This window comes from Crinia signifera, chromosome 3 (assembly GCF_055691185.1).
Source record: "Crinia signifera chromosome 3, ASM5569118v1, whole genome shotgun sequence".
Classification (NCBI taxonomy): Eukaryota; Metazoa; Chordata; class Amphibia; order Anura; family Myobatrachidae; genus Crinia; species Crinia signifera.
The window spans coordinates 65,353,065-65,378,858 of NC_139219.1; the positions used below are offsets into that span (position 1 = coordinate 65,353,065).

At 43.5% G+C, this 25,794-nt stretch overlaps 1 protein-coding gene across 1 annotated transcript in view; it reads right to left on the minus strand.

Annotated features, from left to right (window-relative positions):
* The window catches only part of KIZ (kizuna centrosomal protein), a 139,043-nt gene extending 114,020 nt beyond the window's left edge, over positions 1–25,023 (minus strand). The window contains exons 1-3 of the mRNA XM_083175919.1: positions 24,845–25,023; positions 23,344–23,406; positions 22,831–22,993 (exon numbers count right to left, since the gene is read on the minus strand). Coding sequence (XP_083032045.1) covers positions 22,831–22,993; positions 23,344–23,406; positions 24,845–24,975 — 357 coding nt within the window. The 5' untranslated portion in view covers positions 24,976–25,023. The remainder of the gene's footprint in view (positions 1–22,830; positions 22,994–23,343; positions 23,407–24,844) is intronic.
* Positions 25,024–25,794: the final 771 nt, after the last annotated feature.

Below are 25,794 nucleotides of genomic sequence, written 5' to 3' on the forward strand. Positions count from 1 at the left end.
AATAAGCGGCTCATTACATATGTGCATATGTAATAGGCTGCTCATTACATATTCACATATGTAATGAGTGGCTAATTCCATTTGCACTGCACTCTCATAGCTATTGCCTGAGTCCTATATACCGGTTCAGAGCCCTTCAAACTGCATAAAAACTGTCTCTGAACCGTGTAGGACTCTATGTGCAGTGTTTGCCCCAGCTGCCTTTCATACATCTTACACAATGTGCAACTTCTGTCCTTAGCGATCACCAGGCTACAGGAACCACAGTGGTTCAGTCCTGCATGGAACTAGCATTGACATTTTTTGAGTGAAATTTAACAGGATGAGAGATTCAGAAAGTGAGAGATTGGTAAGAAATCTCTAGTTTTTTAAAGCGGCAATCATGTACACTTCCAAAATCAAACTAGTTTTGCAGTGTAAATGATTGCCGCTTTAAAAAACCTGGAGATTTCTTACCAAATCTCTCACTTTCTGAATCTCTCATCCTATTAAATTTCACCCTTTGTGTTAATTCCACATTTTGTTTTGGAAGACTGTGGCGCAGGTTAATGGTGCACAGTTATTTACATCATTGCACAAAGAAAACAAAGTCAACTAAGAAGGGGGGGGGGGGGGAAGGAAAAATACAAACAGATGTGATGTTGCGTGTCCGTTCTGGAAATTCTAATTTTACCATTGCCATGTCGTTTGCATAGTTAGTTGGCAGAGCCAACGAGGCTTTATGCCACTTTAGATCATGTTGACATAGCAACAATGTTAGCTGCAAAGGATCCTAATGAGTAACAATGAAAGTGGTTAAATACAAGAGTGCTGAGTGTACACCTGTTCTGAAAAATGCTTGACTCCCCTACTTCAATTATTTTATATTGTTTCATATCCCAGCTTTATTTTTATCATAAGCTATTTCACTACATTCAGCGATTTATTAATTGCATACTTCCAAAGTTTTTATTTAATGAAATAATCTTAAGGTGCCAACACAAAACAGAGACTAGTAATTGACTGATACTGCCTGAGATGAGGATCCCAATTTTCCCCATGACAGAACAGCTTTGAAAGAAGGTTTTATTTAACCCCCTTGGCAGACAGCTGGGCTCTCACATGGTGACAACACGTGACCATGCATCAGTTCCCCAGCTGTACAATATGCAATCCATCCTGGGCGGAGCAAATTTCTCCCCCGGTCAGTATGCTAGGCTAACGGCACTCTGAGGCACACATGCTGGGAAGAGAGGTTTGCTCCTCACAGCCTGTATTTGGCTAATGTCTGCTCCTCACATCTATGGGGGGGTTTAAGTATTTTGCCACTTTATGGTGTCCAGTGGAGCACTGTTGCTCCATTCAGACGTGCACAGCCTCCAGCACTGTTATGTTGTTCTGTCATTTTGAGAGGCAGTTAACAGATAGATAGATAGATAGATAGATAGATAGATAGATAGATAGATAGATAGATAGATAGATGTCTTTCCCAGGAGAGGCTCTGCTTCCCCAAGTGTGTCTCAATCTCTCTCCAAATATGTTTCTTCCCCCCTCCCCATGAGTGTTTCTGCCTCCTTATGTGCGCCTATCATACACCCCTTCCCATATGTACCTCACCCTTGGCTTAAAAAATGTGCCTTTGACTCCCCCGTTCCCATTGGTGTCTCTGCATCCTACTTACCTTGTTTACCTATCATCTCCCCTCCCTATATGTACCATTTTCTCTCCAACCATACCACCACCCTCTCCCAAGGAGTGCTTCTGCCTCCCACCTTATTCCCCCATTCCCAAAATGGCCTCTGCCCCCTCCACAGGTGTGCCACTGCCTGCTACCTCCCTATATGCACCTATCATCTCCTTTTCCCATATGTATCCCTGCCTCCCATCCCCATGAACACACCTGACCAATGGATACCAATTGTGCCTCTAAATGTGTCTGCCTCCTGCTTCACCAAGCATGCCTCTGCCCTCCCCTCAGTGTTTCTAACACCTACTTTCCCATGTGCACCTATCAATTCCCCTCCCTATATGTACCTCTGCACCCTGCCTTATGAAGCGGGCCTCTGCCCCCCGCCCTCAGTGTTTCTAACACCTACTTTCCCATGTGTACCTATCAATTCCCCTCCCCATATGTACCTCTGCACCCTGCCTTATGAAGCGTGCCTTTGGCTGCCCTTCCAATGAGTGCCTCTGATACTCCTCCCCATGAGTGCTTCTGCCTACTACCTCCCCATCTGTATCTCTGCCCCTTGCATCACACCAAGCGTGCTTTTGATCCTCCATCCCCAGGAGTTTCTCTGCCTCTCACCTCACATAGTGATCCCTCCAGGATCACGGCAAGGTGGAGGGGGAAAGAGGGCAGCTTGAGCTCGGCGGCATGGGCCTGCCAACATCAATAATGTGGGGGGCCAGGCCGCTGGCATCCCTGCTGGGGTTGTGCCCGTCACAGTATCTATTCACTCTGCAGAAAGAACCCAAAAGGACCGGCTGTTTTAGCAGGGCGCATTTTGCCCTTTAAAAATCTGACAGGGCGCGCAAACAGCCCAGAGTGAACCATATTCACATATCATCTCTTCTCCCCATACATACTGCTGCCTCCTGCCTGACCAAGCATGCCTCTGCCCTCCCTCCCTCCCTCCCCACAAATGCTTCTTCCTCCTACCTGCACCTATAATCCCCCCTTCCCATATGAACCTCTGCCCCCCCAGCATTCCCATGAATGCCCTTGATCACTAACTCTCCAATTGTGCCTCTAAATATTGTATTACCATTATGCCAAGACACAAAGCAAATTTATGTTGCAAGACATGTAAATTCAAATTTATCACCACAGATTTGCCTCCAGGAGACCCCCAAGTTTGGGAGAAGAAAAATGAGGCAGTTAAAAAAAGTGTAACATAAACTACAACACCACCAGTGAATGAAATGGCCTGCAGCATGCTGTGCATCAGTCTCAGAATGCATCAGGCAGTGTCATGAGTGGGGAAGTGGAAACAAAGGGGTCAAAATAGTTCACAACTGACAATGTAAACTTTCACTCTTCCATTCACACTTTACTGAAGGTGAGAGATGCAAAAACCATGCAGAACACCGCAACATCAGAGGAGCCGCAGCATCATGAAGGGCTGAGGATGGGGGAGAGGTGGGAAGGAGGCACCGGGCGGAGCTTCCATGCCAGAGGGAGGATGGAGCTGCTAGGGGGTCCCCTGCTATTGCCAGCTGCGCTGGGTCCCATGCTCCTAAAGCCATGCCAAGTCTCCAGCTCCTGCAGCCGCACCGGTCCCCTCTGCAGCTCAGCAGCAGCGCTGGTCCCTGCTACCACCGGCTGCATTGGGTCCCGTCCTCCCTCATCATTGCGGAGTCCCTTTATCCCACAGCAGCGCTGGGTCACTATTTAGAAAAAAAAGTGACTTAAAAAATAAAAAATAAATCGAGAGGGTGACTGACAGCTGCCGGCCGTGATAGGTGCCGCCCCTAGGCCCGTGCCTCATGGGCCTAGTGACAAATCCGGCCCTGAGTAACATCCCTGAATATTGGTCTTTTTATACACTGAATACTGTATGGCAGGGGTGGCCAAACCTGTCCTCAAGATCTACCAACAGTTCATGTTTTCCAGGCAACCTGTGGATCTATAGTAGGAATGAATGCATCAGGTTAGAAAATGTGACAGTTAGTAATGACTACAGCTGTGCACCAGCTAGGTAACCTGGAAAACATGGACCTTTGGTAGATCTCGAGGACCGGTTTGGCCACCCCTGCTGTATGGAATACAGTATCAATATTTAACAGTACAGATGGTCTATAGTATAGGCTGTTTCAAACAGTTAAATAAGTGGTCAGGAAAAGACTAAACAAATATAATAGAAACAGCACTGCACTTTCTAAGCTCGCAATCTCCCAATTCATGGTAAGGCTCCTGTCTCCGCCTCCTGGTAGCTGCTCTCTGGTCCAGTGCAATGTTTGAGTGCTCAGATCCACACATACAATAAATGTGGTAGAAGAAGCTGGCACACTGGGCACGTGCAGCAGCTCCGCTCTGTCCCTTACACTGCGTAATGTGGCGGCAGTTCTAATAATCATTATATACTAGTGCTATTGTTGTCATCATTTAAGTCACTTGCCAAGAGAAGGGGGTTTCCGGGCAACCCCGCACTTCTTTACAGCATTTCATTCCTAAATAAAAAAAAAAAAAAAAGTTTGGTACCGTGTTAGCCAGTTGATAAGAAAAGTTTTATTGTTCCTCAGTGAGAAAAACAAAATAGCAATCTAGCAAATATGATACCTTTTAATGGCTAACAAAAATAAATGTTGTTAAAATGCAAGCTTTCGAGACTTCTTAGGTCTCTTCCTCAGGCATGGTATAACAAGGTGTGTGAAGAACCACATATTTATACACAGCAGAGTGGGAACAAGATGTGATGGATGGACATTCTTAAGACCAAAACAAAACAAAATAACAGAATGAGCTTGTAAATTGAGTCCTTAATTAGTTTGTAGATAAGTAGTGTGAAAGTTTTATTGTCTCTAAGTTGATGACAGGCCAGAGTTAGAGCTCCGATGCCCTCATTCTCTCTGGGCCAGATTCCTCAGATGTTGTAGTGGGCCATAAATCCCTCGGATAGATTCAGTCCTGTGTTAAGGGTGTCAAACGTTGTCATTAATTTGTATTCCCAGACCCTCCTGTCTCTTTGTGATTTGAAATTTCCTTTTAGTATAATCACTTTCATATGATCCTGATTGTGTCCTGGGCTGCAGAAATGTTTGGCCACAGGAAAGTGTGTCTTTTTTTCCTTTATTGTGTGGCGATGGGACCTCATCCTTGCCTTAAGTTTTTGTCCTGTTTCTCCAACATACAGACCCCCAATAGGACATTTGGTGCACAGAATCAGGTACACTACATTGGTAGTAGAACATGTGAATGTCCCTGGGATCTTATAGTCCTGTTGTGTGTTGGGGATCCGTACACTGTCTGTAGTGAGGATATGGGCACAGGTTTTGCAGCTCCTTACATTGCAGGGATAGGTTCCTCTTTGTGTAATGGATGGCAGTGAACTTCGGATTATAATATTTTTCAGGTTTGCAGGTTGTCGGTAACATAGTAGTGGAGGGTCTGGGAATATTGTTTTCAGGCGGTCATCTTTGTGTATGATGTGATGTAGTTTTTTTGCAGTTTTTCTTAGCACCTCAAGCTGTGGGTTGTAGGTGACTACCAGGGGTACACGGTTGTTTCTTTCTCTTTCTTTATATTGGAGAAGTTGATTTCTGGGTATCCTGATGGCTCTGATAATCTGATCGTTGATTGATGTGGGATGATATCCCTGATTTAAAAAGGTCCCTTTAAGTTGTTTTAAGTGGACATCTCTATCTGCTGGGCTGGAGCAGATGCGATGATATCTGATGGCCTGGCTGTAGATAATGGATTTTTTGATGTGTTTCGGGTGGAAGCTGTCCCATCTGAGGTATGAAGGCCGATCCACGGGTTTTCGGTATAGGGTTGTCTGTATTGCGTTGTTTTGAATTGTTATAGTGGTGTCAAGGAAGTTTATCTTGGTATATGAGTAATTCATTGTCAGGTTTATTGTTGGATGAAATCTGTTAAATTTTTCATGGAAATGTATGAGTTCTTGTTCAGAATCAGTCCAGATGATCAGGATATCATCGATGTAACGGAAGTAAGCCAAGGGTTTGATTGAGCAGGATGCCAAGAAGTCACTCTCGAGTTTTGCCATGAACAGATTGGCGTATTGCGGTGCCATTTTACTGCCCATGGCGGTCCCGGTGCGCTGTAGAAATATTTCTTTGCCAAAGGAAAAATAATTGTGTGTAAGGATGAATTTTGTAAGCTGTATTGCAGGACCAGGAGCAATCCCATTGGACTCAAGATATATCTGGCATGCTGTCAGTCCATCTTCATGGGGGATATTGGAATATAAGGATTCCACATCCATGGTGGCAAGGATGGCTCCATTAGGGAGGGGACCTAGGGTTGATAATTTATTCAGTAGGTCCGTGGTATCTTGGAGAAAGCTGGTAGTATGTCTCACCAGTGGTTTCAGGACACCCTCTACCCATCCTGAGATTTTTTCAGTGAGGGTTCCCACGCATGAGATGATTGGCCTCCCTGGGTTGCCGGGCTTATGTATTTTGGGAAGCATGTAGAATATTCCAATTCTGGGACTGTCGGGTATCAAGTCCAAAAGTTCTGTAGACTCTGCTGACAGCCCCCTGACAAGCCTTCTCAACTCCCTTAAATATTTTTGAGTTGGATCTTTGTCTAGTTTGGTATAGTATTGGATATCCATCAGCTGTCTATTTGCTTCCTTAGTATAGTCCGATGTGTCCATGATGACTATGGCCCCACCTTTGTCTGCAGGCTTGATGGTGATTTTCTTGTTGTTTCTTAAGGTGTGAATAGCTCTTCTTTCTTGCACACTGATGTTAAAGTATTCCTTTTTATGTTTTTCCAATATTGTTGACTGGACCACATTTCTAAAAGAGTCAATATATAGGTCCAAAATGGTACTGCGGCCAGGTGGTGGTGTCCAGACAGAACTCTTCTTGTGGACTGGTCTAATTTGTGTTTGGCTATTTGTAGGTTCTGTCTCCTCTCTGTCATGGAAGAACTCCTTCAGTCTTAGTTTCCTAAAATATTCTTCCATGTCACTACATAGTTCTGTTTTGTCGAGAGGCTTGGTCGGACAGAATGTAAGACCTCTAGATAGCACACTGACTTCTACTTTAGTGGGTTTGTGAGATGACAAATTAATCACACAGTTAAATTTACCTGTGTCTTGCTGGGAGTTCTGTTCTATCCCTCCAGACTTGGGGTGGACTTTCTGTGTGCTTGAATAAAGTCCTGCTTTTATGCGAAGTCTGTGAAGTTTCTTTTTCTTGTTATTGATTAGACATAGCTGTAGTGTTTTATAATATTGTTGTAGTATCTGTATTGAGTCCTTTGTGAGGGAGCGCTTTAAAATTTGTATTTCCATTTGGACATTTCTCTTGGTGCTGTAGAAGACATGAATAAGGTGGTTTCGCAGTCTCTCAGAAGTCCTGTAGCAGAGATGATGTGCATATTGAGTTTTGTAGGTGTGCAGAATGGGGTTCTTAAGGCAAAGTCCTTTGGGGATTAAGTGTTCCTTCTTGCATCTGGTTAGAAAAAATAAGTTGCTGTCCAGTTGAGCCAGTTTCTTCAATAAACCTTTTAGTTCCATGTGTGTGCGGTACATTCTGGTATCCTCCATTTAGTCAAAAGAAAAAAGTTTGGTACCGTGTTAGCCAGTTGATAAGAAAAGTTTTATTGTTCCTCAGTGAGAAAAACAAAATAGCAATCTAGCAAATATGATACCTTTTAATGGCTAACAAAAATAAATGTTGTTAAAATGCAAGCTTTCGAGACTTCTTAGGTCTCTTCCTCAGGCATGGTATAACAAGGTGTGTGAAGAACCACATATTTATACACAGCAGAGTGGGAACAAGATGTGATGGATGGACATTCTTAAGACCAAAACAAAACAAAATAACAGAATGAGCTTGTAAATTGAGTCCTTAATTAGTTTGTAGATAAGTAGTGTGAAAGTTTTATTGTCTCTAAGTTGATGACAGGCCAGAGTTAGAGCTCCGATGCCCTCATTCTCTCTGGGCCAGATTCCTCAGATGTTGTAGTGGGCCATAAATCCCTCGGATAGATTCAGTCCTGTGTTAAGGGTGTCAAACGTTGTCATTAATTTGTATTCCCAGACCCTCCTGTCTCTTTGTGATTTGAAATTTCCTTTTAGTATAATCACTTTCATATGATCCTGATTGTGTCCTGGGCTGCAGAAATGTTTGGCCACAGGAAAGTGTGTCTTTTTTTCCTTTATTGTGTGGCGATGGGACCTCATCCTTGCCTTAAGTTTTTGTCCTGTTTCTCCAACATACAGACCCCCAATAGGACATTTGGTGCACAGAATCAGGTACACTACATTGGTAGTAGAACATGTGAATGTCCCTGGGATCTTATAGTCCTGTTGTGTGTTGGGGATCCGTACACTGTCTGTAGTGAGGATATGGGCACAGGTTTTGCAGCTCCTTACATTGCAGGGATAGGTTCCTCTTTGTGTAATGGATGGCAGTGAACTTCGGATTATAATATTTTTCAGGTTTGCAGGTTGTCGGTAACATAGTAGTGGAGGGTCTGGGAATATTGTTTTCAGGCGGTCATCTTTGTGTATGATGTGATGTAGTTTTTTTGCAGTTTTTCTTAGCACCTCAAGCTGTGGGTTGTAGGTGACTACCAGGGGTACACGGTTGGTTGTTTCTTTCTCTTTCTTTATATTGGAGAAGTTGATTTCTGGGTATCCTGATGGCTCTGATAATCTGATCGTTGATTGATGTGGGATGATATCCCTGATTTAAAAAGGTCCCTTTAAGTTGTTTTAAGTGGACATCTCTATCTGCTGGGCTGGAGCAGATGCGATGATATCTGATGGCCTGGCTGTAGATAATGGATTTTTTGATGTGTTTCGGGTGGAAGCTGTCCCATCTGAGGTATGAAGGCCGATCCACGGGTTTTCGGTATAGGGTTGTCTGTATTGCGTTGTTTTGAATTGTTATAGTGGTGTCAAGGAAGTTTATCTTGGTATATGAGTAATTCATTGTCAGGTTTATTGTTGGATGAAATCTGTTAAATTTTTCATGGAAATGTATGAGTTCTTGTTCAGAATCAGTCCAGATGATCAGGATATCATCGATGTAACGGAAGTAAGCCAAGGGTTTGATTGAGCAGGATGCCAAGAAGTCACTCTCGAGTTTTGCCATGAACAGATTGGCGTATTGCGGTGCCATTTTACTGCCCATGGCGGTCCCGGTGCGCTGTAGAAATATTTCTTTGCCAAAGGAAAAATAATTGTGTGTAAGGATGAATTTTGTAAGCTGTATTGCAGGACCAGGAGCAATCCCATTGGACTCAAGATATATCTGGCATGCTGTCAGTCCATCTTCATGGGGGATATTGGAATATAAGGATTCCACATCCATGGTGGCAAGGATGGCTCCATTAGGGAGGGGACCTAGGGTTGATAATTTATTCAGTAGGTCCGTGGTATCTTGGAGAAAGCTGGTAGTATGTCTCACCAGTGGTTTCAGGACACCCTCTACCCATCCTGAGATTTTTTCAGTGAGGGTTCCCACGCATGAGATGATTGGCCTCCCTGGGTTGCCGGGCTTATGTATTTTGGGAAGCATGTAGAATATTCCAATTCTGGGACTGTCGGGTATCAAGTCCAAAAGTTCTGTAGACTCTGCTGACAGCCCCCTGACAAGCCTTCTCAACTCCCTTAAATATTTTTGAGTTGGATCTTTGTCTAGTTTGGTATAGTATTGGATATCCATCAGCTGTCTATTTGCTTCCTTAGTATAGTCCGATGTGTCCATGATGACTATGGCCCCACCTTTGTCTGCAGGCTTGATGGTGATTTTCTTGTTGTTTCTTAAGGTGTGAATAGCTCTTCTTTCTTGCACACTGATGTTAAAGTATTCCTTTTTATGTTTTTCCAATATTGTTGACTGGACCACATTTCTAAAAGAGTCAATATATAGGTCCAAAATGGTACTGCGGCCAGGTGGTGGTGTCCAGACAGAACTCTTCTTGTGGACTGGTCTAATTTGTGTTTGGCTATTTGTAGGTTCTGTCTCCTCTCTGTCATGGAAGAACTCCTTCAGTCTTAGTTTCCTAAAATATTCTTCCATGTCACTACATAGTTCTGTTTTGTCGAGAGGCTTGGTCGGACAGAATGTAAGACCTCTAGATAGCACACTGACTTCTACTTTAGTGGGTTTGTGAGATGACAAATTAATCACACAGTTAAATTTACCTGTGTCTTGCTGGGAGTTCTGTTCTATCCCTCCAGACTTGGGGTGGACTTTCTGTGTGCTTGAATAAAGTCCTGCTTTTATGCGAAGTCTGTGAAGTTTCTTTTTCTTGTTATTGATTAGACATAGCTGTAGTGTTTTATAATATTGTTGTAGTATCTGTATTGAGTCCTTTGTGAGGGAGCGCTTTAAAATTTGTATTTCCATTTGGACATTTCTCTTGGTGCTGTAGAAGACATGAATAAGGTGGTTTCGCAGTCTCTCAGAAGTCCTGTAGCAGAGATGATGTGCATATTGAGTTTTGTAGGTGTGCAGAATGGGGTTCTTAAGGCAAAGTCCTTTGGGGATTAAGTGTTCCTTCTTGCATCTGGTTAGAAAAAATAAGTTGCTGTCCAGTTGAGCCAGTTTCTTCAATAAACCTTTTAGTTCCATGTGTGTGCGGTACATTCTGGTATCCTCCATTTAGTCAAAAGAAAAAAGTTTGGTACCGTGTTAGCCAGTTGATAAGAAAAGTTTTATTGTTCCTCAGTGAGAAAAACAAAATAGCAATCTAGCAAATATGATACCTTTTAATGGCTAACAAAAATAAATGTTGTTAAAATGCAAGCTTTCGAGACTTCTTAGGTCTCTTCCTCAGGCATGGTATAACAAGGTGTGTGAAGAACCACATATTTATACACAGCAGAGTGGGAACAAGATGTGATGGATGGACATTCTTAAGACCAAAACAAAACAAAATAACAGAATGAGCTTGTAAATTGAGTCCTTAATTAGTTTGTAGATAAGTAGTGTGAAAGTTTTATTGTCTCTAAGTTGATGACAGGCCAGAGTTAGAGCTCCGATGCCCTCATTCTCTCTGGGCCAGATTCCTCAGATGTTGTAGTGGGCCATAAATCCCTCGGATAGATTCAGTCCTGTGTTAAGGGTGTCAAACGTTGTCATTAATTTGTATTCCCAGACCCTCCTGTCTCTTTGTGATTTGAAATTTCCTTTTAGTATAATCACTTTCATATGATCCTGATTGTGTCCTGGGCTGCAGAAATGTTTGGCCACAGGAAAGTGTGTCTTTTTTTCCTTTATTGTGTGGCGATGGGACCTCATCCTTGCCTTAAGTTTTTGTCCTGTTTCTCCAACATACAGACCCCCAATAGGACATTTGGTGCACAGAATCAGGTACACTACATTGGTAGTAGAACATGTGAATGTCCCTGGGATCTTATAGTCCTGTTGTGTGTTGGGGATCCGTACACTGTCTGTAGTGAGGATATGGGCACAGGTTTTGCAGCTCCTTACATTGCAGGGATAGGTTCCTCTTTGTGTAATGGATGGCAGTGAACTTCGGATTATAATATTTTTCAGGTTTGCAGGTTGTCGGTAACATAGTAGTGGAGGGTCTGGGAATATTGTTTTCAGGCGGTCATCTTTGTGTATGATGTGATGTAGTTTTTTAGCAGTTTTTCTTAGCACCTCAAGCTGTGGGTTGTAGGTGACTACCAGGGGTACACGGTTGTTTCTTTCTCTTTCTTTATATTGGAGAAGTTGATTTCTGGGTATCCTGATGGCTCTGATAATCTGATCGTTGATTGATGTGGGATGATATCCCTGATTTAAAAAGGTCCCTTTAAGTTGTTTTAAGTGGACATCTCTATCTGCTGGGCTGGAGCAGATGCGATGATATCTGATGGCCTGGCTGTAGATAATGGATTTTTTGATGTGTTTCGGGTGGAAGCTGTCCCATCTGAGGTATGAAGGCCGATCCACGGGTTTTCGGTATAGGGTTGTCTGTATTGCGTTGTTTTGAATTGTTATAGTGGTGTCAAGGAAGTTTATCTTGGTATATGAGTAATTCATTGTCAGGTTTATTGTTGGATGAAATCTGTTAAATTTTTCATGGAAATGTATGAGTTCTTGTTCAGAATCAGTCCAGATGATCAGGATATCATCGATGTAACGGAAGTAAGCCAAGGGTTTGATTGAGCAGGATGCCAAGAAGTCACTCTCGAGTTTTGCCATGAACAGATTGGCGTATTGCGGTGCCATTTTACTGCCCATGGCGGTCCCGGTGCGCTGTAGAAATATTTCTTTGCCAAAGGAAAAATAATTGTGTGTAAGGATGAATTTTGTAAGCTGTATTGCAGGACCAGGAGCAATCCCATTGGACTCAAGATATATCTGGCATGCTGTCAGTCCATCTTCATGGGGGATATTGGAATATAAGGATTCCACATCCATGGTGGCAAGGATGGCTCCATTAGGGAGGGGACCTAGGGTTGATAATTTATTCAGTAGGTCCGTGGTATCTTGGAGAAAGCTGGTAGTATGTCTCACCAGTGGTTTCAGGACACCCTCTACCCATCCTGAGATTTTTTCAGTGAGGGTTCCCACGCATGAGATGATTGGCCTCCCTGGGTTGCCGGGCTTATGTATTTTGGGAAGCATGTAGAATATTCCAATTCTGGGACTGTCGGGTATCAAGTCCAAAAGTTCTGTAGACTCTGCTGACAGCCCCCTGACAAGCCTTCTCAACTCCCTTAAATATTTTTGAGTTGGATCTTTGTCTAGTTTGGTATAGTATTGGATATCCATCAGCTGTCTATTTGCTTCCTTAGTATAGTCCGATGTGTCCATGATGACTATGGCCCCACCTTTGTCTGCAGGCTTGATGGTGATTTTCTTGTTGTTTCTTAAGGTGTGAATAGCTCTTCTTTCTTGCACACTGATGTTAAAGTATTCCTTTTTATGTTTTTCCAATATTGTTGACTGGACCACATTTCTAAAAGAGTCAATATATAGGTCCAAAATGGTACTGCGGCCAGGTGGTAGTGTCCAGACAGAACTCTTCTTGTGGACTGGTCTAATTTGTGTTTGGCTATTTGTAGGTTCTGTCTCCTCTCTGTCATGGAAGAACTCCTTCAGTCTTAGTTTCCTAAAATATTCTTCCATGTCACTACATAGTTCTGTTTTGTCGAGAGGCTTGGTCGGACAGAATGTAAGACCTCTAGATAGCACACTGACTTCTACTTTAGTGGGTTTGTGAGATGACAAATTAATCACACAGTTAAATTTACCTGTGTCTTGCTGGGAGTTCTGTTCTATCCCTCCAGACTTGGGGTGGACTTTCTGTGTGCTTGAATAAAGTCCTGCTTTTATGCGAAGTCTGTGAAGTTTCTTTTTCTTGTTATTGATTAGACATAGCTGTAGTGTTTTATAATATTGTTGTAGTATCTGTATTGAGTCCTTTGTGAGGGAGCGCTTTAAAATTTGTATTTCCATTTGGACATTTCTCTTGGTGCTGTAGAAGACATGAATAAGGTGGTTTCGCAGTCTCTCAGAAGTCCTGTAGCAGAGATGATGTGCATATTGAGTTTTGTAGGTGTGCAGAATGGGGTTCTTAAGGCAAAGTCCTTTGGGGATTAAGTGTTCCTTCTTGCATCTGGTTAGAAAAAATAAGTTGCTGTCCAGTTGAGCCAGTTTCTTCAATAAACCTTTTAGTTCCATGTGTGTGCGGTACATTCTGGTATCCTCCATTTAGTCAAAAGAAAAAAGTTTGGTACCGTGTTAGCCAGTTGATAAGAAAAGTTTTATTGTTCCTCAGTGAGAAAAACAAAATAGCAATCTAGCAAATATGATACCTTTTAATGGCTAACAAAAATAAATGTTGTTAAAATGCAAGCTTTCGAGACTTCTTAGGTCTCTTCCTCAGGCATGGTATAACAAGGTGTGTGAAGAACCACATATTTATACACAGCAGAGTGGGAACAAGATGTGATGGATGGACATTCTTAAGACCAAAACAAAACAAAATAACAGAATGAGCTTGTAAATTGAGTCCTTAATTAGTTTGTAGATAAGTAGTGTGAAAGTTTTATTGTCTCTAAGTTGATGACAGGCCAGAGTTAGAGCTCCGATGCCCTCATTCTCTCTGGGCCAGATTCCTCAGATGTTGTAGTGGGCCATAAATCCCTCGGATAGATTCAGTCCTGTGTTAAGGGTGTCAAACGTTGTCATTAATTTGTATTCCCAGACCCTCCTGTCTCTTTGTGATTTGAAATTTCCTTTTAGTATAATCACTTTCATATGATCCTGATTGTGTCCTGGGCTGCAGAAATGTTTGGCCACAGGAAAGTGTGTCTTTTTTTCCTTTATTGTGTGGCGATGGGACCTCATCCTTGCCTTAAGTTTTTGTCCTGTTTCTCCAACATACAGACCCCCAATAGGACATTTGGTGCACAGAATCAGGTACACTACATTGGTAGTAGAACATGTGAATGTCCCTGGGATCTTATAGTCCTGTTGTGTGTTGGGGATCCGTACACTGTCTGTAGTGAGGATATGGGCACAGGTTTTGCAGCTCCTTACATTGCAGGGATAGGTTCCTCTTTGTGTAATGGATGGCAGTGAACTTCGGATTATAATATTTTTCAGGTTTGCAGGTTGTCGGTAACATAGTAGTGGAGGGTCTGGGAATATTGTTTTCAGGCGGTCATCTTTGTGTATGATGTGATGTAGTTTTTTTGCAGTTTTTCTTAGCACCTCAAGCTGTGGGTTGTAGGTGACTACCAGGGGTACACGGTTGTTTCTTTCTCTTTCTTTATATTGGAGAAGTTGATTTCTGGGTATCCTGATGGCTCTGATAATCTGATCGTTGATTGATGTGGGATGATATCCCTGATTTAAAAAGGTCCCTTTAAGTTGTTTTAAGTGGACATCTCTATCTGCTGGGCTGGAGCAGATGCGATGATATCTGATGGCCTGGCTGTAGATAATGGATTTTTTGATGTGTTTCGGGTGGAAGCTGTCCCATCTGAGGTATGAAGGCCGATCCACGGGTTTTCGGTATAGGGTTGTCTGTATTGCGTTGTTTTGAATTGTTATAGTGGTGTCAAGGAAGTTTATCTTGGTATATGAGTAATTCATTGTCAGGTTTATTGTTGGATGAAATCTGTTAAATTTTTCATGGAAATGTATGAGTTCTTGTTCAGAATCAGTCCAGATGATCAGGATATCATCGATGTAACGGAAGTAAGCCAAGGGTTTGATTGAGCAGGATGCCAAGAAGTCACTCTCGAGTTTTGCCATGAACAGATTGGCGTATTGCGGTGCCATTTTACTGCCCATGGCGGTCCCGGTGCGCTGTAGAAATATTTCTTTGCCAAAGGAAAAATAATTGTGTGTAAGGATGAATTTTGTAAGCTGTATTGCAGGACCAGGAGCAATCCCATTGGACTCAAGATATATCTGGCATGCTGTCAGTCCATCTTCATGGGGGATATTGGAATATAAGGATTCCACATCCATGGTGGCAAGGATGGCTCCATTAGGGAGGGGACCTAGGGTTGATAATTTATTCAGTAGGTCCGTGGTATCTTGGAGAAAGCTGGTAGTATGTCTCACCAGTGGTTTCAGGACACCCTCTACCCATCCTGAGATTTTTTCAGTGAGGGTTCCCACGCATGAGATGATTGGCCTCCCTGGGTTGCCGGGCTTATGTATTTTGGGAAGCATGTAGAATATTCCAATTCTGGGACTGTCGGGTATCAAGTCCAAAAGTTCTGTAGACTCTGCTGACAGCCCCCTGACAAGCCTTCTCAACTCCCTTAAATATTTTTGAGTTGGATCTTTGTCTAGTTTGGTATAGTATTGGATATCCATCAGCTGTCTATTTGCTTCCTTAGTATAGTCCGATGTGTCCATGATGACTATGGCCCCACCTTTGTCTGCAGGCTTGATGGTGATTTTCTTGTTGTTTCTTAAGGTGTGAATAGCTCTTCTTTCTTGCACACTGATGTTAAAGTATTCCTTTTTATGTTTTTCCAATATTGTTGACTGGACCACATTTCTAAAAGAGTCAATATATAGGTCCAAAATGGTACTGCGGCCAGGTGGTGGTGTCCAGACAGAACTCTTCTTGTGGACTGGTCTAATTTGTGTTTGGCTATTTGTAGGTTCTGTCTCCTCTCTGTCATGGAAGAACTCCTTCAGTCTTAGTTTCCTAAAATATTCTTCCATGTCACTACATAGTTCTGTTTTGTCGAGAGGCTTGGTCGGACAGAATGTAAGACCTCTAGATAGCACACTGACTTCTACTTTAGTGGGTTTGTGAGATGACAAATTAATCACACAGTTAAATTTACCTGTGTCTTGCTGGGAGTTCTGTTCTATCCCTCCAGACTTGGGGTGGACTTTCTGTGTGCTTGAATAAAGTCCTGCTTTTATGCGAAGTCTGTGAAGTTTCTTTTTCTTGTTATTGATTAGACATAGCTGTAGTGTTTTATAATATTGTTGTAGTATCTGTATTGAGTCCTTTGTGAGGGAGCGCTTTAAAATTTGTATTTCCATTTGGACATTTCTCTTGGTGCTGTAGAAGACATGAATAAGGTGGTTTCGCAGTCTCTCAGAAGTCCTGTAGCAGAGATGATGTGCATATTGAGTTTTGTAGGTGTGCAGAATGGGGTTCTTAAGGCAAAGTCCTTTGGGGATTAAGTGTTCCTTCTTGCATCTGGTTAGAAAAAATAAGTTGCTGTCCAGTTGAGCCAGTTTCTTCAATAAACCTTTTAGTTCCATGTGTGTGCGGTACATTCTGGTATCCTCCATTTAGTCAAAAGAAAAAAGTTTGGTACCGTGTTAGCCAGTTGATAAGAAAAGTTTTATTGTTCCTCAGTGAGAAAAACAAAATAGCAATCTAGCAAATATGATACCTTTTAATGGCTAACAAAAATAAATGTTGTTAAAATGCAAGCTTTCGAGACTTCTTAGGTCTCTTCCTCAGGCATGGTATAACAAGGTGTGTGAAGAACCACATATTTATACACAGCAGAGTGGGAACAAGATGTGATGGATGGACATTCTTAAGACCAAAACAAAACAAAATAACAGAATGAGCTTGTAAATTGAGTCCTTAATTAGTTTGTAGATAAGTAGTGTGAAAGTTTTATTGTCTCTAAGTTGATGACAGGCCAGAGTTAGAGCTCCGATGCCCTCATTCTCTCTGGGCCAGATTCCTCAGATGTTGTAGTGGGCCATAAATCCCTCGGATAGATTCAGTCCTGTGTTAAGGGTGTCAAACGTTGTCATTAATTTGTATTCCCAGACCCTCCTGTCTCTTTGTGATTTGAAATTTCCTTTTAGTATAATCACTTTCATATGATCCTGATTGTGTCCTGGGCTGCAGAAATGTTTGGCCACAGGAAAGTGTGTCTTTTTTTCCTTTATTGTGTGGCGATGGGACCTCATCCTTGCCTTAAGTTTTTGTCCTGTTTCTCCAACATACAGACCCCCAATAGGACATTTGGTGCACAGAATCAGGTACACTACATTGGTAGTAGAACATGTGAATGTCCCTGGGATCTTATAGTCCTGTTGTGTGTTGGGGATCCGTACACTGTCTGTAGTGAGGATATGGGCACAGGTTTTGCAGCTCCTTACATTGCAGGGATAGGTTCCTCTTTGTGTAATGGATGGCAGTGAACTTCGGATTATAATATTTTTCAGGTTTGCAGGTTGTCGGTAACATAGTAGTGGAGGGTCTGGGAATATTGTTTTCAGGCGGTCATCTTTGTGTATGATGTGATGTAGTTTCTTCCTAGTCACTACTGTAAGGGGCGTCACTACCAAACTAGAGTCAGGGACAACTGGTCTGTAGGGCCTTACAGTCTCTAAGGTCAGTACCTGTCTGGGGGTTGTGGGCCGGCGACAGCCTCTGGTCGCCTCTACCTTCACTGGTCTGGGCCTACCCCTGTCTCCTCCCACACTATCCTCCAGGCACTGCACCCCTGTCACTTCTCCCGGGCACCCGTCTGCAACAACTGTCAGACCTGCCCTCCTGTCCTCCTCAAAGGACCTACGTCTTGGGGAACCCAATCTCTCTGGTGTATCCCCTTCTACCTTCCTGACTACCCTGGGCCTGAACCCTTCCTGCCCGGGTACACTCCCTACCCCCACCCCATCAAGGCCGCTGCGAGCTTGGCACCGTATGCCTGTCAGGGATGGGTCAGGGAGCGGAGCCTCCTGAACCCCCTGCCAGTGCCCCTCACTTTCTCCTAAAGGGGGACACTCTACAGGGGCATCTAGGTTGGGATATCTAGGTTCATTCTGGTTTGGGTCAGTCATGTAAAGGTCAGTGTGGTCACTCATACTCACCGCTGGAGTTGGCAAACCACTAGGAACAGGAGCATCGCTGGGCACCCTCACAGGATACAACAAGCTGGCACACACATCCTCTGCGTTGCTAGGGGACGTAGGCACACCAGAGGCAAAAGGCATGCTGGGGAGATGCGCTGATCTAGCCGCTGTAGTCTTTTCCTCTGGGCTGGTTGATGCTGTGGTTGGCTGTGCTGGTGGTTGTCTGGCCGCTGTGGTCTTTTCCTCTGAGCTGGGCTGTGCTGGTGTCGATGGTAAGGACTGTAGTCTGGCAGCTTGACTCCAGGCGATGGCGTTAGCAAATGTAGTAACGATTCCACCCCCAAGATCATTCCCCAGGACTACATCAGTTGGGAGGCCATCCATGACGGCAACATCTCGCAACTCTGGTGGGATAACCCAGGCGGCTCTTCAGTCACCCGATTGGAGAAGCCGAGTTACTCAGCGAGGAGTAACTGCAGCCAGGAGAACGCGCAAGATGGCGGACTTCAGAGGAATGTCGAAGGATGACCTCGAGATCGTGTGTCGGGAGAAGGGTGTGGATATCCCTTCCAAAGCAACTGTAAACGAAATGAGGGCGGCGCTCAAGCGCTTGGAGGAGTCGAGTCGGGAGGAGGTGCAGCACGCTGATGGTGACCGTGTCCAGGAGGACAGCCACACAGAGGACCTTCATCTGGACCCGGTGAGACTCACAAGCCCCGCCCCCTCTAGCAGCAGCCACGTTTCCCAACACTCCCTAGCAGGGCCAGGATCCGTGTGTCCCAGGGTGGGCGGCACGGATAGCCTAGCGGATTGGCTAGCGGAATTAGGGGAGAGGGCAACGGAACAAGAACGCATGCTCATCATTCGGATGTGGCATGCGGAGCGGGCACCACAGGCCGTGGTACCCCGAGGACCGTTGTCAGCTGCTACCCCCCGAGCGGGACGGATTCAGTTTGCCAAGTTTGCCGACAGCGATGGGGACATTGATGGACATTTGCAAGTTTTTGTGCCCATATCCTCACTACAGACAGTGTACGGATCCCCAACACACAACAGGACTATAAGATCCCAGGGACATTCACATGTTCTACTACCAATGTAGTGTACCTGATTCTGTGCACCAAATGTCCTATTGGGGGTCTGTATGTTGGAGAAACAGGACAAAAACTTAAGGCAAGGATGAGGTCCCATCGCCACACAATAAAGGAAAAAAAGACACACTTTCCTGTGGCCAAACATTTCTGCAGCCCAGGACACAATCAGGATCATATGAAAGTGATTATACTAAAAGGAAATTTCAAATCACAAAGAGACAGGAGGGTCTGGGAATACAAATTAATGACAACGTTTGACACCCTTAACACAGGACTGAATCTATCCGAGGGATTTATGGCCCACTACAACATCTGAGGAATCTGGCCCAGAGAGAATGAGGGCATCGGAGCTCTAACTCTGGCCTGTCATCAACTTAGAGACAATAAAACTTTCACACTACTTATCTACAAACTAATTAAGGACTCAATTTACAAGCTCATTCTGTTATTTTGTTTTGTTTTGGTCTTAAGAATGTCCATCCATCACATCTTGTTCCCACTCTGCTGTGTATAAATATGTGGTTCTTCACACACCTTGTTATACCATGCCTGAGGAAGAGACCTAAGAAGTCTCGAAAGCTTGCATTTTAACAACATTTATTTTTGTTAGCCATTAAAAGGTATCATATTTGCTAGATTGCTATTTTGTTTTTCTCACTGAGGAACAATAAAACTTTTCTTATCAACTGGCTAACACGGTACCAAACTTTTTTCTTTTGACTAAATGGAGGATACCAGAATGTACCGCACACACATGGAACTAAAAGGTTTATTGAAGAAACTGGCTCAACTGGACAGCAACTTATTTTTTCTAACCAGATGCAAGAAGGAACACTTAATCCCCAAAGGACTTTGCCTTAAGAACCCCATTCTGCACACCTACAAAACTCAATATGCACATCATCTCTGCTACAGGACTTCTGAGAGACTGCGAAACCACCTTATTCATGTCTTCTACAGCACCAAGAGAAATGTCCAAATGGAAATACAAATTTTAAAGCGCTCCCTCACAAAGGACTCAATACAGATACTACAACAATATTATAAAACACTACAGCTATGTCTAATCAATAACAAGAAAAAGAAACTTCACAGACTTCGCATAAAAGCAGGACTTTATTCAAGCACACAGAAAGTCCACCCCAAGTCTGGAGGGATAGAACAGAACTCCCAGCAAGACACAGGTAAATTTAACTGTGTGATTAATTTGTCATCTCACAAACCCACTAAAGTAGAAGTCAGTGTGCTATCTAGAGGTCTTACATTCTGTCCGACCAAGCCTCTCGACAAAACAGAACTATGTAGTGACATGGAAGAATATTTTAGGAAACTAAGACTGAAGGAGTTCTTCCATGACAGAGAGGAGACAGAACCTACAAATAGCCAAACACAAATTAGACCAGTCCACAAGAAGAGTTCTGTCTGGACACCACCACCTGGCCGCAGTACCATTTTGGACCTATATATTGACTCTTTTAGAAATGTGGTCCAGTCAACAATATTGGAAAAACATAAAAAGGAATACTTTAACATCAGTGTGCAAGAAAGAAGAGCTATTCACACCTTAAGAAACAACAAGAAAATCACCATCAAGCCTGCAGACAAAGGTGGGGCCATAGTCATCATGGACACATCGGACTATACTAAGGAAGCAAATAGACAGCTGATGGATATCCAATACTATACCAAACTAGACAAAGATCCAACTCAAAAATATTTAAGGGAGTTGAGAAGGCTTGTCAGGGGGCTGTCAGCAGAGTCTACAGAACTTTTGGACTTGATACCCGACAGTCCCAGAATTGGAATATTCTACATGCTTCCCAAAATACATAAGCCCGGCAACCCAGGGAGGCCAATCATCTCATGCGTGGGAACCCTCACTGAAAAAATCTCAGGATGGGTAGAGGGTGTCCTGAAACCACTGGTGAGACATACTACCAGCTTTCTCCAAGATACCACGGACCTACTGAATAAATTATCAACCCTAGGTCCCCTCCCTAATGGAGCCATCCTTGCCACCATGGATGTGGAATCCTTATATTCCAATATCCCCCATGAAGATGGACTGACAGCATGCCAGATATATCTTGAGTCCAATGGGATTGCTCCTGGTCCTGCAATACAGCTTACAAAATTCATCCTTACACACAATTATTTTTCCTTTGGCAAAGAAATATTTCTACAGCGCACCGGGACCGCCATGGGCAGTAAAATGGCACCGCAATACGCCAATCTGTTCATGGCAAAACTCGAGAGTGACTTCTTGGCATCCTGCTCAATCAAACCCTTGGCTTACTTCCGTTACATCGATGATATCCTGATCATCTGGACTGATTCTGAACAAGAACTCATACATTTCCATGAAAAATTTAACAGATTTCATCCAACAATAAACCTGACAATGAATTACTCATATACCAAGATAAACTTCCTTGACACCACTATAACAATTCAAAACAACGCAATACAGACAACCCTATACCGAAAACCCGTGGATCGGCCTTCATACCTCAGATGGGACAGCTTCCACCCGAAACACATCAAAAAATCCATTATCTACAGCCAGGCCATCAGATATCATCGCATCTGCTCCAGCCCAGCAGATAGAGATGTCCACTTAAAACAACTTAAAGGGACCTTTTTAAATCAGGGATATCATCCCACATCAATCAACGATCAGATTATCAGAGCCATCAGGATACCCAGAAATCAACTTCTCCAATATAAAGAAAGAGAAAGAAACAACCGTGTACCCCTGGTAGTCACCTACAACCCACAGCTTGAGGTGCTAAGAAAAACTGCAAAAAAACTACATCACATCATACACAAAGATGACCGCCTGAAAACAATATTCCCAGACCCTCCACTACTATGTTACCGACAACCTGCAAACCTGAAAAATATTATAATCCGAAGTTCACTGCCATCCATTACACAAAGAGGAACCTATCCCTGCAATGTAAGGAGCTGCAAAACCTGTGCCCATATCCTCACTACAGACAGTGTACGGATCCCCAACACACAACAGGACTATAAGATCCCAGGGACATTCACATGTTCTACTACCAATGTAGTGTACCTGATTCTGTGCACCAAATGTCCTATTGGGGGTCTGTATGTTGGAGAAACAGGACAAAAACTTAAGGCAAGGATGAGGTCCCATCGCCACACAATAAAGGAAAAAAAGACACACTTTCCTGTGGCCAAACATTTCTGCAGCCCAGGACACAATCAGGATCATATGAAAGTGATTATACTAAAAGGAAATTTCAAATCACAAAGAGACAGGAGGGTCTGGGAATACAAATTAATGACAACGTTTGACACCCTTAACACAGGACTGAATCTATCCGAGGGATTTATGGCCCACTACAACATCTGAGGAATCTGGCCCAGAGAGAATGAGGGCATCGGAGCTCTAACTCTGGCCTGTCATCAACTTAGAGACAATAAAACTTTCACACTACTTATCTACAAACTAATTAAGGACTCAATTTACAAGCTCATTCTGTTATTTTGTTTTGTTTTGGTCTTAAGAATGTCCATCCATCACATCTTGTTCCCACTCTGCTGTGTATAAATATGTGGTTCTTCACACACCTTGTTATACCATGCCTGAGGAAGAGACCTAAGAAGTCTCGAAAGCTTGCATTTTAACAACATTCCTAAATAATCATTTTAGAGTTAATTTTATACACTGCTTCCATTATACTGAGCCTCTTAATCATGTGGCTGGATTTTCTGTTGCCGACAATTGATAAATAACACATTTCCTTTAGATTACCTTTGTATGTTGAGACTTCCTGGAATCTGAGATCAGGGCATGTAGAGACATCTCAATGCCACAAAATTCCTGCAGGAACGCCTGGTTCCTTAGATGGGCCTTCTTCTCCTTCTCACAGATTTCGCTTAAAGATCGCTTTAGCGCCATATACCTAAGATGATTTCTGGGGAAAAAAAGGAAATATTTATAATCTGCTTGCTAATGTGGCTTCAATAGAGCAACCTTGTGTTCACAGCATTAGGGGAGCTGAAAAGATCAATTCACAGACATGGACAAATTGATCTAATTCTTATATATTTAGCACCTTTTAGAAGATCATAGACTCCTATCTGTTTTTACAAACATAGGCAGTAACCCCTCAACCCCACCACCACGCAGCAGGTTGTCATTCAGTAAGTCTGTTGCTGTACTGCTTCTGATGTCCCAGGACCTGTTTCCACAGGTGAACCTAAACATGGCTGACACACAAAAACAAATGTTAACAACTTCATGATACATGTTCAGCATACTTACAGATGTGCACAAGATGCATTGCATTGAAACAGCTTTTTTTCCAATTCCAATCTTTTCATTTCACTGAAATATTTAAAGAGAAAAAAAATAAAAGTCAGATGGCCAAACAGCCAATGTGTTATAGTGGGATGGTATCATCATCATCTCTGTGCTCGGGCTGACTGCCTCTATAGGAAAAATCCCAACACTTTCTAGGTAAGTATACTAACCCTCCCCAGGAACTCCTCCCCCAGACAGCCTAACCCCATAGTGCCTAACCCTAACCTCCTGTATGCTACCTAAACCTAACAACTACCCTGCAGCCTAACCCTAACTAGTCCCAGCATACTTACGTGCTGGATAGGGTCATTTGGAATTCCGTCACCGGCATTGTGAGTGCTGTTCCGGCATCAGTATTCCAGCTGCCGCATCCCACTATGGCACATATTTCCATACCCAAACCTCAGCAGACTTTTAGATGGAAATCTAAACTCATTATACTATGCATCCAAAGCAATAAAATACATAATGAAATAAATGGAGACTAAGATAAATAGTTGTGAGAGCCAAATGAAAACTTCTGCCATATAAACAAGAGCAATATTTAGGAATGAAACCAGTGTTGCCACTTAATACTGGGGCAGTTTTAAGGCAGTAGCGGATCTATGGGTACCATTGGCAAAATTAAGGACTTGCTCAGAAACGTCATTGACTCGGTGGCTGAGCTGGGGGTACCCCATGCTCAATCAGCAGCACCTCTTACCAGTGCCATGCTGGCAACTGGTAGTTAAGCCCCCTGCTTAACGTATGTAAACACACTGCCACACAGTAGCTGCAAACCAAACACAACACTGCATAAATAGTCATATTTAATATTATTTCATATATAACCCCATAGTGTTGCATTCTGTAAGGACGGGAAAGGGCTCTGAGCTGGGGTACACATCACTGTAAAGGCTGGATACAAGAGATGGTGGGAAACGGTCGAATTGTCAACTTCACTTAGGTCGACAGTCATTAGGTCGACATGGATGAAGGTCGACAGGTGTCTAGGTCGACATGGTCCTAGTTCGACAGGTCGCAACGTCGACATGGGATTTTTTTCACTGTTTTTTTTAGCTGACAGGCGGTATTTTCATGCCCTACCATCCACTAGGGAGTGGTGGGAGAATAAAATAGTGTGCTGAGCGCAGCAAGGCACCATGCCCGAAGCATTGAGAGCGAAGCAAGCGAGTGATGCGAGGGGCTGCGGTTGACGTCCAATTGTGTCCATGTCGACTGTGTCGATATTCGGGTAAAAAAGAGTGAAAAAACCCATGTCAACCTAACCCATGTCGACCTAGAACCATGTCGATCTTGTCCCATGTCGACCTAGCTGCCTGTCGACCCAGTGGTGTCGACCTAATGACTGTCGACCTAAGTGGGGTCGACAATATGATCTACACCCGAGATGGTGGAGGGACCATGGGAGTATATGTGTCACCCATCACACAGTCACTTCACTCCTCCTCTCAGCGCTCACCAGTCCCTCATGCTGCGCTGCAGACTCTCCAGTCGTACATCAAATTCGGCTCCTGCTTGAAACCCTCGCACTGGTTCCATGGCTTCCCCCTCTTCGGTCGCACCGGGTAAGCCCGGCAGTGCCATTCTCATCCCATAATGCAACGCGAAGCGTCATGGCTGCAGTAGGTCGCTATAGTAACGAGAGATGCTTGGGCTCGTCATGTGATCCACAGCAGCAAGTCACATGATCCATACTCTTATGCACTGTATGTTACTGGACGCTGTCCGTACACTTAACCGACGCCAAATGCTAATGAACTAGAAGTCCCGGCATTTCCTGGCTTCCTATTGGTTTGGCGTTAGTACATGATTGGAAATGCAGGCCAAAGCTATTTGTTAGAATGTAGACTTTAGCATTACCCCGGGCCCGGAACCAGGCATTGCTGTAAATATTGTTTCCTGCCGCCCAGGTCACTGTTTTGCGCCCATCTTTCTATCACTTATGCTTTCCATAATTTATATCTGTCTGTCTATCTATCAGACCAACCCAAAGAATCTAGAAATTGGATGGTGCGGTATGTTGTCCCATTCACTTTTGTTCTCCAGTGAATGTCAGAGAATTGTGTGAAGTGGTTTTAGCATACCTCCCAACATGTCCCTCTCCAGGAGAGACAGAATGCTCTGTTTCAGGACTTCTCCCTTAATTATGATTGCCATCACCTGTGTTGAAGAACCTTTCTCATCAATTATCCTGTTTAAACAGGTGATGGCAATCATACATTAAGAGGGAAGTCCAGAAACAGAGCATTCTGTCCCTCCTGGCATGGGTCATGTTGGGAGGTATGGTTTTAGTGAAAGGGAGCGTTGTCAGTGGTGTAACTAGGGTTACCACCTAGTCCCTTTAATTCCGGACACATATTAATTACACAGGTTCTGTGGCTGGCTGACTTCAAGACTCCACTTCACCTG